Source organism: Telmatherina bonti (genome assembly GCF_933228915.1).
Source record: "Telmatherina bonti genome assembly, chromosome: 10".
Taxonomy (NCBI): Eukaryota; Metazoa; Chordata; class Actinopteri; order Atheriniformes; family Telmatherinidae; genus Telmatherina; species Telmatherina bonti.
Window position 1 is genome coordinate 24,317,102 of NC_136628.1, and position 17,536 is coordinate 24,334,637.

At 40.3% G+C, this 17,536-nt stretch overlaps 2 protein-coding genes across 2 annotated transcripts; one reads left to right on the forward strand and one right to left on the reverse strand.

Moving 5' to 3' along the window:
- Nucleotides 1–3,293: 3,293 nt before the first annotated feature.
- On the reverse strand, nucleotides 3,294–5,460 carry LOC306761175 (LRRN4 C-terminal-like protein). Its single transcript, XM_079247273.1, has 2 exons — nucleotides 5,412–5,460; nucleotides 3,294–4,622 (listed from the first exon to the last, which is right to left on the reverse strand). Exon 2 carries the CDS (start codon nucleotides 4,607–4,609, stop codon nucleotides 3,926–3,928), a length of 684 nt encoding a protein of 227 aa, XP_079103399.1. The 5' UTR covers nucleotides 4,610–4,622; nucleotides 5,412–5,460; the 3' UTR covers nucleotides 3,294–3,925.
- Nucleotides 5,461–10,565: 5,105 nt separating this feature from the next.
- LOC306761951 (uncharacterized protein) lies at nucleotides 10,566–13,418 on the forward strand. The gene is made up of 2 exons (XM_079248288.1): nucleotides 10,566–11,360; nucleotides 11,499–13,418. The coding sequence occupies exons 1-2, from the start codon at nucleotides 10,661–10,663 to the stop codon at nucleotides 12,467–12,469; spliced, it is 1,671 nt and encodes a 556-aa protein (XP_079104414.1). The 5' UTR covers nucleotides 10,566–10,660; the 3' UTR covers nucleotides 12,470–13,418.
- Nucleotides 13,419–17,536: the final 4,118 nt, after the last annotated feature.

The following is a 17,536-nucleotide window of genomic DNA, read 5'->3' on the forward strand; positions in this document are numbered from 1 at the left end:
TCTCTCTGTGACAATATGACCAGCAGAGGGCAATAAACGGACTTTTTTCCCCATTTTCTTTGGGGAGTGTTGATACAAAACTCCTCTCTTCACTTCATAAATACATGAGCTCTAACAAAATAAATTCAGCCCCGACTTTAAAACAGCTGTGGATGCTGAAAACCATTAGTCCTAGATTACCTGACAAGCCTTTAAAAACCTTGATTCTTCTTCATTGCCAAATGGTCTTGATGTCTGTCAGAGGTCATCTGATGAGTCATTTTTGTCTCTTTCCTTTTAATCACCACATAACATAACGCAATGCTTGCTGGTAAAAATCCGAGACAACGTAAACTCAAAACCCAGCAGACGTAAGCAAACACGAGACAGATCCCTTTTCTGGTGGTTGTCAGTCACTTGGTTTCCAATAAGAAGGGGCAGGTGAAGACTCACCCCAAAGTATGCCCTCATTAAATACCTCAGTGAGATGAACTGATTCACTGCTTTATGTTTGACCGATTAACCCATCATCACCACTGACTCATTTTTATCACCCATGTACACTGAGTCACCAGACCACTGAATGAGATTACCATGACTGACGTGACTCGAAAGAGTGATGTGTCCCGTCTGTACAAATCCCATCCCTGCCACCATGCTGCATAATTTTCCAGGAAATGTTTGCAAAAATAACAAACGCCAGCAACGCCGTAACATTCCTGAGTTTAGTCAAAGATCTGGACAACCTTCTGCATCTTTTCATGAAATGAAAAAAATGCTGTAAATAAAAGGGAAAAAAAAAACTTGAGAGGAGCAGAAAAATCACTTGTAGTTCTTAATCTCACATCTGTTTTTCTTGCAGGCAAGCTTTCCCCTACTTCCTGGTACCATTAGGAAACTTAGAGGACACACGCTGCCGTTCTGAGACGTCTCTGAACACAGATCCAAAAAAGGGAGAGATTTTTTTTTTTTTCCTAGTGGAAAAAAAATCTGGAGAGGCATTTATGAAAACCACAAAGCATGCAGACCAAACTCAGTGTTGACAAACGGTTAGCAGATTATGTGAGCATGTATGTTTTGTGTTATCTATGAATGTCAGATTTTTCTTAGATTTGGAAACAGATAAAAGCTACAAAAGAATTAATCTGACCTCTTTTTTTTAAAAAAAACAAAAAAAAAAAAACATTGGAAATCCTTCTAATTATTTGTTTTGTAATAAATAAACTCTCTTACAGCCAATCAGCCCTTAAGAGAGCTAAAAAACAAATCACAAAATCACCAACATTAGAAAAAAATAACAGTAAAGGACAGTGGTCTTAACTTTCAACTATTGCTCAACTAGTTAGGATAGTTTAGATCCTAATGCTTACAAAACTAAACATTATTGTTTTAAAATGAGTTCTTTGCTGAAGAATGGTGTTGCCTCTTAACATCATGGTGTTACCTCTTTAACATCAAATTTAAGGCAAAAAGTCAAATCGCTCGTACTTTGGCCTTGTAATAATCTTACCTTGAAACCTTTAAAGAGGACCGGCTGCTGTAAGGAGTTGCTCTCCTTCAGTGTTTGTCACCTCTTGTTATTGGGAAAGTTATGAGATGTTACAACAGTTTTAATTGTCACACTGAAAGAAAGGCTGGAGAAAAATGTTTCTTCTTTTTTTTTTTTACATTTGTTTTAGACCAGAATAAACAGAATAAATGTTTTGTAGCAAAAGACTGAGATGTTAAAAAGAAGAAGTTAATAAAAATGTAGCAACAGTGAAATGGTTGAAATTTGAATCAGATGTGTTTAAACTAACAGTTTGGGTGTTACATACTCAAACCAACTAGTAGAGATGGGTCAAACGTGTTTATTTACAACTTTTTTTTTTTTTTAAATTCATCAAAATCACTGCAAATTTACTTCTCCCAAATGATGGACCTTAAAGGGTTAAACCCAAATAAAAATGAGTCATTCTCTCCCACAGACAACTCTGCTACTGGATTGCCTGAAATTGCACGTCTGTGGTCCAAGCTTCTATCATGCAACAATAGTGCATGATGATGGCCAAAATGCTGAGTAGTCTGAGCACACTGAGGCTTTCAGAAGGCAGGAACTTAAAAAGTTGATTCTATTTTTTTTTTTTTTTTTTTTTAAATGAAATTTTTTTTTAACCATTGAATGTGTTGATAACAAATTACATGAGTCTCTTAAAAAAAAGAAATGCTTTAATCTAAGATTTCAGTCCAGCTCGTTTTTCCCAGTGCAGCTGCAGAAAAAGTCCACACCCTGCTGCTTCTTTCTCAGTCAGCTGTATGATCTTGACTCAACGCTCACTGAGATCTTTTTCACTTTTAAGAGAAAATATTCTGGTCAAGTCAACATTTAGGCTTATGAAAGCAGAGGTCATCACATTTGTGGGCGTTTTTTTTTTTTTTTTTTTTGGAAAGCATATAAAACATTTAAATTTTACAGTAAAATACAGCTCCATGTGTTTTTTTCTTGTAAGAACTCTCATCTGTTCTCCTGCAGTGACAAGAACAGCAAGGCTGCTTCACCACTGCTTATCAGTGTTGCTGTTGTATTCCGCATGTAACGCACATAACATCCTTTAAAACCAGCTGCTACCAACACTTGACACAGTACACCCATATGTTTCAACTCATCATGTCCCAGTTATGTGAAGATTTCCTTCCAGTTTCAGAGTGAGTGCAGTAAAAGCTGCATCTTGAGGCTGTTTCAGCCTCCACCACAAACTGTGTCTTGAAATTACAGATGTTAGATGACTTCCAGACACTGTTGTGCTTTAAGTTTCACGGTCACTTTTTTTTTTTTTATGATGCCAGGAGCGGTGGAACAACTCAGTGACAGCAGCCAGAGCAGAAAGGAATTATAACATGACTGGGAGACATGCAGGCGGAGGCCTGAACATGAGATAAACTGGGGGGATTAAAATATTGGACTTTCTTCTCCTTCTCATCAAGGCATGAAAGCCTGAAGCTTCTCAGCAGCCCAACGCTGCTTTGCTGACTAGAAGTCTCTGCTAGAATAAAGCAAGCCTTGCAAAATCCATATCCTCTCAAAAAGGCTATTGTATGACAGCTGAAAAAACAGCAGCGAACACTGCTGCTCATCCAGCTCACTGACGCTTCCGATACCGGGACAGATGGGGGGGGGGGGGGGGGGGGGGGGGGGGGGGGGGACACAAAAGCTGTTACAAAGCACGACATCTGAACAGATGAGCACAGCTGAGGCGATGTTTTACTTCAGTTTTATGAGACTTCTTAAGAATCGTACACATTAGCTGAAGTCTCAGCAGCAGCAGTAGCTCCAGAAAACTCTGTCAAAGCAAAATAAGCAAATACAGCCACAAATACACATACTTTGCTTTCATCATCCCTAATGCCACACTCAATCAATTCACACTTAAATACAAAATGCAAATGGCTCTCACAGAGAGTTTCACATGAAATATTTCCATTGTTGTACAGTATGTCTCCATGGCAACAGATGCCGCTGAACTCCATTTAAATGAAATTTTCTACCGCTGAATCACTTCAGCATCATTTAGTTTTTGGCCACTTGTGTTTGCAGCAGATACAGTTATTGCAGTGTTACACTTTTAACAGCATTTAAAAAATGAATTAAGAGAGACTTGGAGTGTTTCATGAATGCGTGTGTGAATGTTTTATCATGTTAATAATAAATTAACTGCAAATGATGCTGTGTTTTTCAGTTAAGCAGCCCCTGGATGTCATGCTAGAATGTGCTCTCTTGCGAAACTGGAGATAGAATTGGCTTCATTATTGTTTGTCCCGTCAGTTTAGTTATTTTTTATGCAGCTTTTTTGGGAATTTGCTTGAAGACACCAAGGGGTTTTCAAAATGGGCCAGCAATTAAAGTAGGAAATGAATAACATTATCTACTGATGAACCCTGTTTCCTCCAGGCATGCGGTATTTTCTGTTCACTGTGCCGCGGCTGTGTTCGCCATAGACACACTGGCCTCTTGTTTCCTTTGCCTCCTGCGCCTCCACAGCAGGACGGCCAGCAAAAGAAGCAACAGGAAGCCCAAGGCTCCCCCGATGAGTCCTGCTGTCAGAGGCAGGCTGTTATCCGTGGGCTGGTACATCATACATGACCCGTCGCTTTGTCCAATTTCATTTACAGCAACCACACAGACTTCTGCTATGTTGTCTATTTTGCCAGCTGGGCCACTCCTTTGGTCCTTCCCAAATGTCTGCTTTTCTTCTCCTCCTACTGTCACAATATAGGATGTTACATATGATAACGGTTCACACCACTGAACCACAACTACTGACCCGTTCAAGGACACAGATTTAAGGACGGGCTTCCCTGGAGCCTCATCAGGTAAGGTGAACCCTGGACACAAGCAGTCGGTAGAGGCTGACAGTTCCACACAAGGGGTCTGCTTCTCACGGCAGCGATCGTAGTCACACCGCCGGTTGCCGGCTTTTGGAGAAACTCTGACAGCAGAAGTGGTTGTATCGTCATAGTCATAGTAAGGATCTGTGGAAAGCCCATGAACCTCTGGGTTTGTCCCCCTAACTCCGGATGTTGTTGGCAGCGGACAGTGACCTTTGATGGAAAGCAGCCATATGATCACGGGGGGAAGCAGAAGATTCCTCATGGCAGATCTTGTGCTGGAAATCATAAAAAGCCAAATTTATTTAATAAAGTGTATCATAATAGTTTAAGATATGAATGAGCAGTATTACACCATTTGGATTACAGCTGCATGCCTGTCAAAATACTGATGTTCTGTTTGTCTGAACATACTGTGCTGATATCCTTTCACTCGTCTTTTAGAGATTATGCGACAGCAAAGGGAAGGACTGCATCCAGCAAGTCAAACTATATCCATAAATGTTGGTTTAACTTATTTGAAACAGTCTCCCCAACTTGGAAGCACAAACATTTTCTCAAAGCCAGACCACACTTTTCAGAGTAAACAAATGACAAAATGTGGGCTCTTAATTAGTTGTCGTTTCAAAACCCATGTGACATCTGTCAGTGATTTTGAGTTTTGTTTACAGAATGGCAAGGAATAATCCTTATTTGTTAAGGTTTGGAGGTACTCCAGTCTAAATCAGCATTCCAGGCGGTGTTGCACAACAGGTCCAAGTGTCTACACCCAGGACGGTGCTCAGCCCAGTCAGCTGGATCTGGTTACTGGGAAAATGTTAGTGATATTTTTGTAAGAATCCAGATAAAGATGCTTTAAGTGGGCTTTGAGGGTGAACGAACAAAGAGAAGTTACAGCAAAGACCCTTCAAAAAATCTCTACAAAATAGGACTGCATATAAATGCATGAAAGCTTAGCAGCAGCCCCCTTGAATACCAATTTTCTTTGCATTCTTTGTTTTCAGCAGCTAAACTTCGTCCACTTGCACAAACACTGCACTGTAAACCACTGAAAGACAGAAGCTTACCTGTGGCTTTGGTTTGTACTCTTTATCAGCTTCCTTTCCCTCGGTTTTCCTCCACTTGCTCCCTCTTTTACTCTTTCTCCTCCTCTTTATATGTTTTCCCTCCTGCCCAACAATCACCTCCTTTCTGCCCTCCCACAATCTCCCTTCTCATTCTCGACCTCTCTGCACCAGCTCCACCTCCCTCCTTGCTAAATACTTCAGCAATAAGACTGAGTCTGAGTGACTGTGCATGCTATTAGTGAGATTACTACAGTCTTCTGTTAGTTAGATCATCGCTGTTTAATTCAGATGAAGTGAGCAACAGGGATTCTTGTTACATTCTTTCATGATGAACAGATTATTCAGAGCGTGTCTCACTATTTTAATGAGCACTTGTTTTCCTTTTTAGGGTCGAAGGAAATGAAATAGGCTTTTAAAATCTCTACGTCAGGGCCTTGATTCATTCAGGAACCTCATTCAGGTGTGAAGTTGCATCCATTTAACATTATCTGGTGGAAAACTATGTCTGCTGAGTTGAGAAGTCGTTCCTCCAAATGGCATAAAGTGAACCGATAACAGATGAAAATTGTCCAAGTTGCTTTCCCCCTCCCAAAATAACCGGAAAACATTTATATAAAAGGTTAAACATCAAGTGGCTGCAACTGATGTCACAAAACCCATCCAGAGATGAGATGAACTGAGTGTGAAGTGCTGTTGATACGACAACTGTGGCTGCAGCCCATCTGTTCACTCACGTCTCCATGAAGCCTTCAGAACTGACTGAACTGATCGAACGTGTCACGCTCCTGCTAACTGAAATGTTCCTGTCTTGCATGTAATCCAACAGGAACCAATTTGTTGACAAGACTAACATTGTGAACATCTGTTTCCCTCATCTCTTAAGTGCATGTTTGTTAACCTAGATGCTTCTCTCTTTTCTATAAGTGCTGTGGGGGACTGAATGAGTTTTGTGCTGAAAGCAAAGAATGTGGGTGTCTCAGTGTGAAGCAAATCCTCATATTTCTACGCATGATGTACTTGGGCATTTTTTATGTATTGTGTAACACAGATTTTTTTGATGCAGGCTATTGTATTTGAATGCAATACATTTAAACGCAGCCTGCATCTGTTCTTTTTTTTGCTTGCTTCAGCTCTGAGTGAGTCAGATGTGGGTTCATAAAGACATTATTCACAATGAAGCCATGAAGAAATGAGAGGTACAAATGTTTAATGGTAAAGGGACAAAAAAAAAAAAAGCGTGAATGGCATAACAGTGTGAGCAATTTGGAGACAGAGGTGCTTTCACACAAAGAGGCGCTTCAGTGGAAATGACACGTACTCAAGCAGATGGTAACTGTTACATGACTTATTGCGTAACATCACGATGTGCCGCCCCGGTTTGCCACAGACAAACCACATCAGTTTTTCCCCCAAGCGCCACGGCTGGCTGGGATCAAGGGACTGCTGTCCTCATCAGAAATGCTTCTGTCTCATGAGGAATGAATTATTTTGGTATATGAAGTGGAAAGAGTCCAAATGAATACTGCAAGGTCCCGTTATGGCAGAACTACAGAAACTTCAGAGGAAAAACACATGTCTGAAATGTGATGTAAGAACTAATCATGCCAATTTTTAGCCTGAAAACGGTCATATAAAATCATTATGACTTTTCATTGGCCCGAGGGAATAACATAGGAGTGAACTAAGGTGCCAGATTGGCATGCTATCTCCTTGTATGGGGCAACTCGTAAAATGAAAATAAATTAACTTTTTTAATAGATACCATTTGTTTGTGATGACTGCAGGCATATTAAGATGCATGTTCTTCATAATAACGTAATAAGTTCAATAGGACCATTGACATTGGTGGAAAAGACTCAGTTTATGTTTTTAGCCAATAAGGTGACAACAGAAAACATCAGTCAGGTTAAGCATAAAACGATTGTGTTTTCGTGTAACATAGATGCCATTCTAAGGAAGTATTATAAATGCAAGATGTCTCTTGCACTCTCTCTCCCTTTCTTTAACTTTTCTTTAAATATTGTTTTTGCTTAAAATAAAATATTCTAGCCTCCAAGAGGACAGTACCATACTGTAAATACTGGCAGCAGTGAATAGGGGGGGCTTGTGTGTCTTTCAGTTACTCGGTGTGTTGGACAGTTAGTAATTTTCATGATGCATTGCACTGACAAAGGGTTGGTCATCTGCAAAGTATCAGAGTTCAGGAAGCATTTGGCCAGTTTCCCAACTTAGACAGGTCAACCCATCATTCGCTTAAAGCAAAGTCTGTAGAATGTAGATGTGAGATGAAGCTCATCTCACATCTACACTATTTATAGTCTTTTTTCACAGAATATAAACAAGAGGCCAGTACTTTAAGCAGATTTTAAACCTTGAAAGCCTCATTTTAGGTTATTTTCTTCTCAAATGGCTGCTGCTTGCCTGTGTGAAGAGTGCCAAATTTTCCCTGATGTTTGACTGTCAGGCTGACAGTCAGGCTTTAGACAGTAAACCTTTTAAAGAAGCCTTTTTTTGCAAACAGAATATCTGATTTGTTGTAAACAGACAATTAATGGTCAGTTCAAACCCTAAATAAAAAAATCGTTAACATATTAATGAGTTCACTTTGGATGAGAACATTTTCAATCTGTATGTTTAATGATTTGTCATTATCATTTTATTGCTCACTCTCTATTAAAGCCAACTAACACCCGACCACAGATACAAAAATGTGTATTTTCGTGAATTTAGATGATCTTAATATATGTCATTACACCCACATTTTATAATTCCTGCTTTGAGAATTGGATTAATGTTTAATAAGGCACATGCGACGACTATCTAAACAGATGTAGGTTCCAGACACAAGAGTATAAACATTAACACATAATTACATATATGTTATTATTTTTTACACTGTTGAAATGTAATAAAAAGTGAATTACATAAAAGGGATAAGTGAGGAGAAAGTAAGAGAACTGAGTTTAAGCCATCCCTCCTGAAACTGTCCAAATATAGTTCACTTTTCCTGGCTGAAATACAATAAAAATAAACTAAACAAATAAATAAATAAATAAAAGAAGAACAATAATAGTGCAAAGATGTTTACAAGCTCTTTTTGGCAAGGGTGAGTCAAAAGTCAATTTTAGTAATAACAATTTATCTGGCATCTGGTCTGCTTATAACATTGCATATCTGAAGAAACTAAGATATAAACTCACCGTTTATGGTTCTGAAACAGCTTTTTTTTTCTTTTTTTTTTTTTTTTTTAACAAGTTCTGCACAATCCCGTTAACAACCCATTGATTTGAGTTAGGTGTGTTGTGGCAGTGAAATGCCTGAAACCTGCAGGGCATATGGCCAAAGAAGTCCAAATATGATGACCCCTTTGCTAGTGCATCAGAAAAATCTTAATAATTTGGGGGAGAAGAAGAGGCATGAAATTGCTTGTTTGAGATTAATAGAGAGAACATGGATGTTTAACATTTCATCATTAAATAATAAAAGTGAATAATCAGAATTAATTCAAATAATTTCATTTTCAATATTTACTTATATTAACTGGCTTTTTTTTTTTTTTTTTTTTAAAATATGAGGAACGTAAAAACACATAAACAAAAACAAAATGTTATGCTGTACTATAAAATATACTAGAGTTTTTTGTGGGTTTTTTAAAATATAAGCATATTTTAGAAAGTCACACATTTTATTACAGTTTTTTAAAGCGCAAAACATGCAGATATGCACGAATGTAATGTCAGCTAGCTTAGACACTATTTACTATTTATCCTGTTTGCTGTCCTTTAGCTGCTTTTTGCATGCACAGACTATCATCGGGAAAATCAGATATTATTGCATTATCAGTTTTTTTACTAACTGAATGCTAAACATAGCTATCTAAAAATTTAAAATAATAAACTAATAAAAAATAAATTTAAAAAAAAAAAGCAAAAAACATGTACAGGTACTATCAATATACAGTGAGACATAAAATTAATTCCATTTTACTCCATCACATCATTTTATGTATGTGGACTTTTGATCTTTCATCCACAAAATGGCATTAACCTGTCACCAATATTTTAGGATTCTGTGCAATTACAAAAAAATAATTTTTATATTTCCTTTTTTTAAAGTATATTTATTTGTGTTTTTTTTTTATGTCACAGTGGGGAGTGTATAAAGTAGAGAGACTTTGATCGGTTTCCTGACAGGCGAGCTGAAATTGAGAGCTATTCGTAACAGGGCCACCAGGGGGAGCCAATTCTCTGCCTAAAACAACTCAACGCTAAAAAAAAATCTCTGTTAAAAAAAAAAAAAAACCCACTTTATTGTATATGTTTGAACCAATTGTATTCTTGCGTAAGTTATAGGGACTGAGTTGGCTTTATATGACCACACCTGTTACTAACTGTACTGTTTTCGGAACAAACAATCGACAATTTTACTACACTGATACTCTGCAGTTTAGAAGTTATATGTGTTTACTCTATTGCAGTATGACCGAACTGCTATGTAATTTTTTCCCCTATTAAGGGAATTTTTTTTAAAAAATCCAGCGAAGTGAAGTAATGTCCATCGTTGCTAGGCCACAAAAAGTTATCACACAAAGCCCAGTTAAAAAGAAAATGAAATGTCCCTGTAAATGTTGAGGCTTTTTTTTTTTTTTTTTTTAATTTAATATAATAAAATGTAATGTTTCCTGTAGAGTATAAAATAGAGAATGGGACATGTCCATTTGTATGTTGATGAAAAAATGACAGAAGAGGATGAAGTCCCACCTGAGGAGGTTTAAGTCGCCTTGCAGTCTTGACGCAGGGTGAACTAAACAACAGCCAACTGTATTTGACGTAATTTATCTGCGACAGGCCTCTGCAAAGGCGGCTGGAGCTGGCTAGTCTACACCTATTGCTTTGGCATTAAAGTCTTTGAATGATAAAATCGGGGCTTGATTGACGCTGGTAAGGACCACCAAGCATTTGCTCCTGCAGAGCCACGCTGTTCGTACGTTTCTGACGGACTCGGACTGTTGGCGTTTTAAACCCTCGGCTCATGTCGGCGTGCGGAGCCAGGCCCGTCGGGGAGTTTCATCTCACCGAGACTGCATTGTTTTTATCAGTTCAATAACTAATGACACAGATGTAATTCCTGGAACTCTACTTTTAAACACTGCTACATCTAAATTCTCGTAGTTTACAGCTATTAAGGAGTCTACTGTTTGCAGTTTTAATAAATAAAGGTGAGCAAAACGGGTAACTTCATCTTAAATAATGACTTCCAGGCGGACAGGCTACGCAGGCAGCATGGACTCTTCTCCTTCAAACAGTAGCCACGCTGGGAACCGTAAGCAAAGTATAATAAACATTTCCGACAGGATTGACTCTTGTTATGATCGCAAACCGGACAAGGGAGGATATGGAGCCTTGCAGGGCAGCGTGACCGTCACGTCCCTCAAATCCCGTCTCGCCCCGACCATTCAAACAGCCATGTCCGCTGCGGTGGACACCCTGCTCGGCGAGGTGGTGCTTGTGCTGAACGAAACTCAGCAGGAACTGATGAATAAAGAGCAGGAGAACGAAAGACTCAAAGTACGGCTGGAGGTGTCGGAGAGGGAGCTGAAGACTTTACAGGAGTGTCTGTGCAGCGCCCAGAAGCTCATAGACCAGCTTCAGGTGTCCTATACAGGCCCCCAGACCATCAGTCAATCCGTTTTTGCCCCATCGCTGTCTTCTCTGGCCTCCATGACTTCAGGCTTGGATAGAGACCCCCAAAACCCCAGAAATGTGAATGGAGCAGGTGTAGACTTGGGTCTAGGTGGCCCTGTGGATGAGTCTCTTCATGGGTTTGAACCAAGAGATGATTACAAAATGTGCCAGCTTTCAATCCAACCAGATGGTTCAGTGACCAACCACACTCTGGACTCCTTTGCATCCACCACATCTCATATGTGCTCAGATTCCAGCAGACCAGGTAAAAAAAGTTTACATGTGAAATCCATTTTTCTTTCTTAAAATATACAAATCCATCTAAGAAAGAGTAAAGATACAGTTAGTTAGATGTACAAGACAAGATGTACAATAACTTCAGTGTTGCTTTCTGTGTTTTAAGATGAGAGGCACCCTCAAGGACCAGGTGGAGCTTCCAGATTTGAGATCAAAGAGGAACAGGGACTAGCTTCAGGCTCCGGCCAGCCCAGCAGGAAAGACCCTGGATTACCTAGTGACAGCCAAGTCGGAGATGGAGAGAGATCATCCCATAATGTGGGAGATATTGGATTTGGTCAGTGTGGAGGAGAAGGAAGCTCCCAGCGTTCTTTTACTCACCCGCTACGTCACCAAAGATCTGTGCGTGACTGTGGTAGTGCCTTGCAGCAGGGTGGACTTGATGGACAGAAACCTTTGGCCAGGACTTCAGGTGCAGGTAGAGGAGACGGTGTTTCACCAGGCAGAGCCGAGGACTCTGCTGGACCTTCGGCCCCCGACGCGGCGGCAGAGCCCTCTGCAGATCGGCCTCACCACTGCTTGGAGTGCGGCAAAACCTTCCGCCTGATCTCCAGCTTGAAGAAACACATCCGCATCCACACAGGAGAGAAGCCCTACCCGTGCGGAGTGTGCGGGCGTCGCTTCCGCGAGTCAGGGGCGCTCAAAACGCATCTGCGCATACACACCGGTGAGAAGCCGTACTCTTGCTCAGAGTGTGGAAACTGCTTCCGCCACTTGGACGGTTTGCGCAAACACCGGCGCACGCACACGGGGGAGAAGCCTTACGTGTGCGCCATCTGCGGGAAGCGCCTGAGCCGGCTGCAGCACCTCAAACACCACCAGCTCATTCACACCGGGGAGAGACCGTGCTGCTGCCCCTTCTGCAATCGCACCTTCAAAGAGCCCGCCGCGCTACGGAAGCACGTCCGTACGCACCGCGAGGAAGGCGGTCACATGGGAATTGGCCCCAGCGATGACACGGACCCAGATGCCATGGAGGACATTAACAACCTCCATCCTGCCGCTCCATCCCCTCAGATGAGGTTTGGGGAGTGGGGGGCTGAGGAGGAGGACGGCTCGGTTGTGGACTGCGTTTAGAGGTTGATTAAAAATGGTTTCTGACCATGAGATTTTATTTGAAACTTTTATGTGTTGGCTCATGCTTCATGTAGGAGACGAACCATGCACACTGTGTTTACAGGGCAGTTCAGCCGAACCACTTATCCCGTCCTGTTTGTTTACTTATTTATATGGCATATTTTTAAAAGCGCAAAAACAATTTGAACAGTTTAGATGATTAAATCAGCTTAAAAATGAATAAATTAAACAAATTAGACAAATACTGAAAAGATCAATTTAGTCCTTTTGTAATTAGTAAATATAATTTATTTGATGAAGGTTAACTTGGAACATCATCAGAGTTAAAAAGCAAAAAGGAAAATAAGATTCATTTTTAGATTTGTTGTAGAATTTAATTATTATCCAATGAGATTTAGTTTATCATCAAAGGGTCCCCCGGAGACTGGGATCAGGATCTGATGAGGCTTGATTAGCTTTGGTTTTGCGGCGAATGAATAAACATGATTTTCTGAGTGACTTGCTGGAAGGACGAGGGGTTAACGTGACGGATGTGGAGCGTTACCATAAAAAGCTTTTAAAACAAATATCTTATATCAGACTGGTAGCCAGTGTTGCTGCACCATTTATGCTGTTTCACAGAGGTGTTTTTCTGTGTCTGTTGTGGACCAAGTTTTATTTTTTTCATATTTTCGTTTACCGTATAAGGTATATACTTAGCAGCCAGTCTACATATTACTTAAAATTTCTTTTTTTTTTTTAATATCTCGAATGAAAAAATGAAATCAATGGTTGAATTTACACTCCGTTCTCTTGTCGTGACAGCTGTTTTAACAAATGAGAAGACAAGAAAATGTGGATATGTAACTTAATTTAGATGCAAAAGTAGACTTTTTTTTTTTTTTTTAATTATAATGAACAGGTTTATATAATTTTCTAATGACAACCTGTAAATGCACATTGGGTTGTTGGAGGTTGACCCTTTGATTTATTTATTTTTTTTGCATTGTCATTTTTTGACTGGTATTTTTGAGCCCTGAGACTTTAATTTAATCCATATTGTTGTAGAAAATCAATGACTAGATGTCAGATTGATCCTGGTGAAGAAGTTTGAGTAGTCGTATTGATATGGAATTGATATTGAAGTAGATTGATCAGGCTTCAGTTTGCATTCGCTGTTTTCTGGGGTTCGTATTTTTAAACCTCAGCTAAGGCTTTTAATTAACTCTGATACCGATGTGAATCAAATCCTCTCATAAAACCAAAGCATGTCAAGTCAGTATTACCACCTTAACTAACTCGATAAAATTTACTACAAAACAATGTGTTTTAAAAAAAAGAAAAAAACCCACTAAACTGCATAAAGCAGCAACATTGACTACATTCACCTTGCAGTGTGTTTGTGTTTTTTCATGAAGCATAAGCCAGCGTCTGCACGCCTGCCTCATCCTGCTCGGCCTTATCTCATCTGTTCGCTCCGCAGAGCCCTTATCAGTCACACGGCTGTAATGCTATCAGGCTGAACATGGACATCCTCCGGCGATATCCGCACACGTATGCGTTCGTTCACCAGAGTCACGAGCATCAGCATGCACCCAGATAAGAGCCTGAACCCTAGACCAGTTCGCCCATCTGATTAGCATCTATCTCTGACCACATCTTGTTTTCTTTTTTTAAGCTGCTACTGCGAAGCTGCTATCTAGAAAGTGTTTCTTTTTCAGGACTGCTGTTAAAGTTACTGACCAGCTGGAAGCAACAGCTAGCTGACTTCTAGTGCTTGCATGGTCACACCTGTTCCTCTACTGGGATCTTGTCCCTCCTCTGTACATAAGAATGAACTTCAAGCTGTTTTATTTAAGGGGGATTATTATGTGGGGAGAAAACAAACAAAAAAAAAAAAACTTAAAGCAACAATCAAATAATGTGCTTTGAAAACATCATTATGCTAACATAGAGTGTAAATATATTAATGTATGTAATCTAACATTTACTCCTGGTGCTCTGATGGCTTTTGTTTTTCTTCTCAGCCTTTTGCGCTCGACCGTCTGGTGTTGGTTTACAAGCATACTAACGTAGTAACGCCCATGTTAACAACTGCAGTATATGTATACTTAGTCACAGTGTTTATTCGGAATACAATTTGCCAAAGTAATCTTTTAACCAGGTAATAATATTTATTTTATTTTATTTTTTTTTTATTACTGTTATTATTCCACAGTGGTGAATCTCTGCATGCAGGTTCAAACAAAAATGACATTTCTCCTTTTAGAAGTTGACGTTAAATGTGAGATGAAAACCTTTTCTATGCTTCAGTGTTAAATTCACATTTCTCCTGTTACCTGCTGTAAATGTTACTCTATTAAAGGGCCTTCTTCATAATCCCTTTCTTCTTCTGGTTGATTATTTCATATGAGAAGTTAAGATGAGGTTGCTGTGGACGAAGATTGTTAGGAAGGATCTGTATCTGCTTTGAGTGAAAGAAAAGTTAGCTCGGCAGAGCAGCTGCAGGCTGAAGCTGTTGGTTTTTTAAGGAACTGCATGTTTTGTTGTACGTGGTGCAACAACAATAAAGATATTTATTTATTCATGAATGATGTTAGAAAGTGTGTGTTGTCCCTGGAGGAAGCTTTCCACACCAATTGAGACACCACCCAACAGATTGTGTAGGCGTTGGGGGGGGGTCACACCCAAACACAGATCTCAAATAACATGCTACTTACCTGGCAGTGCTGAGTAAGGACTGCTGCATTCACACACACACAAACACACACACACACAGGCTGAGCAGAGACACCTGAATGTGTGATGGCATCGCGAGGTATTTCTTCCACAAGGCCATTAAGATCTTGATGTGTTTGTGCTGCTAATTGCTGAGAATTTCTGCTTTTCATTTTTATTTTGAGAAGGAGGCAAAGTGATGCAGGGTTGCAGTAAATATGCAGGTTCCTGGCTCCTCCCCTCAGTGCATTCACTCAGACTTTATTCCAGCAACATAAAACGAGCTCTTCAAGCTAGATCAGTGAGTGGTTCTCAACCTTTTTTCCTTTCACACATCTACCAAAATCACCCGCCCCGTTTTCTGCTTTATTCTGCTATCCTCTCACGGTGAACGATGCCTTCTGCCTCAATAAAACCAAGGTTAGGGTTATTAGCAATATAAAACCTTGCCTTCTCCTTTTTTGTTTTTCCAAGATATGGATAAATGACATGCATCAAGGCATTTCTCAGACATGTTTCTATAATAACATGGTGAAGAGTTTGTGGGGTTTTTTTGGCCCCAGAAAATACATGTGAATGAAACACCCAATGATTTAAAAAAAAAAAAAAAAAAAAAAAAGCAAATAAACATGGCCTCAATTTACATCCTTCTAACTCTGAACTGTCAAAACCCCCTGTGCTCTTTGGAGCACCCCAGGTTGGGAACCACTGGACTTCTTACTGGTGCAAACTTGCAGTATGTTTAAATGATAATCATTAATGCTCTTTTTTTTTTTATACAGTATACTGATAAAAAATACTTCTATGGTGAGTCATCATGCATCTGTTGAAGTGTTTCAACTTCTTTTTGCGTAGAAAGATCATGAAAATCCTCCAATTCATCCTTAAGGAGACGACGGAAGTTTAGAATCAAAGTGACACCGTAACACAGATCTGCTCCTAAATGTTGGTCATAAACAGAATAATATGCAGCTGATCCAGGACGACACACACAGACACACTCTTCACGCCAGCAAAGCCCCTTTTTTCCCCTCTCTGTGTGAAGGAAAAACACTCGGAGCCTTGTAATCAATGTGCCTTTTCCTTTCTGGATAAAGCAGTGCACCAGGCGTCCATCAGAAGCTGCTGCGTGTTCATAAAGCTGCTTTTATTTCCACTGAACTTGACATCAAGTCCTGCCACTGAAAAACAAAAAGCAGTGAAAGGTTTAACAGGAATGTTGTACATAAAGTTTCTACGGTTAATAAAGCTCCTTCCGCTCTGCTGCACTTTGCTCTATTGCAGCTTTTATCCCAATAATAGCTCAACTTCCAAGCAGTCAGCAGTTACAAAGTTATTTTTAGTTTTTAGCAGCACGGTTGTTTGTCTCCTCTGTTTCTCTCATTATCATCTGGATCAGCGAAGAAACATTCAGGTCTCATTTTGCAAAATGAAAGTAATTATATTGTATAACAAATACTCAGGGATGGCTTTTGTGTGACCTACAATGTGTTTACATTGAGTGTGTGTGTTGAAGTGTGTGTCTTGGCAGCCGGCGATGCGGCGGTGGCGAGCAGCTCAGGCAGAGAAATGTGAGAGCGGACTGTGAACTCTGTGCAGGCTCATGCAGTCATTTCCTCAGCGACTGAAAGTCGCTTTTTCTTTGTGGAAAAGTCGCTTTTTCTTTTTTTTCTTTTTTTTTGCAGAGGAAGTGACTCAGCTCTCATTCTGTCCCTTTTACTTTTTGTTGTTTCTTTCTTCTTTGCCTCTCGCCCACGTGACCCCGTAGACTGCCAGACCCCTGCAGACCTTACACCGGTGAATACCTGTGGTTGATCGGCATACTGGCTTTTCCCAGGCGAGAGTCACCGCTGATGACATCCCTGGAATGAGGTGAGGCGTCAGAGCGCGCACCAGCAGACAGCCTGGTGTCGCTTACTGCCTGACTTTCATCTGCTACGATGGCAAGGCGCATTGGCACGGTGCTGTTTGGTCATCCACACTGATACTGGAGATTCTGCAGGGATGTAAACAACACAACAGGCTGCACTGCAGACAGGTCACATGTTTGCAGGCCATAACATGGATTTATACACTTTTGACCTCAAAAGGAACCTTTTCTGCTGCTTCTGTTAACATTTCCACCCTGAAAAGAAAATATGAGTGTACATGCATCATCATCATCATAAGTTTGTCAGGCTTACTGACAAGGATGGACCGGTTGCAGAACAGACCTGCTGGGTCCAGAGAGTCAAGCTTCTCATGGGAAGTGTTCAGAAAAATATACCTGCTGGTTACAAAGAAGGTGGCCCGGTGGGCACAGCTACGGGGTTCCTGCTCATTCTCCCTGTATGGCTATCTGGTTGCCCTCCGTTTACTGGGAAATATTCA

Excerpts from the sequence above, each read along its gene's own strand:
- LOC306761951 (XM_079248288.1), top strand. The coding sequence starts at position 10,661 with ATGACTTCCAGGCGGACAGGCTACGCAGGCAGCATGGACTCTTCTCCT. Across the intron at positions 11,361-11,498 it reads CTCAGATTCCAGCAGACCAG|ATGAGAGGCACCCTCAAGGA; the intron begins GTAAAAAAAGTT and ends CTGTGTTTTAAG.
- LOC306761175 (XM_079247273.1), bottom strand. The coding sequence starts at position 4,609 with ATGAGGAATCTTCTGCTTCCCCCCGTGATCATATGGCTGCTTTCCATC.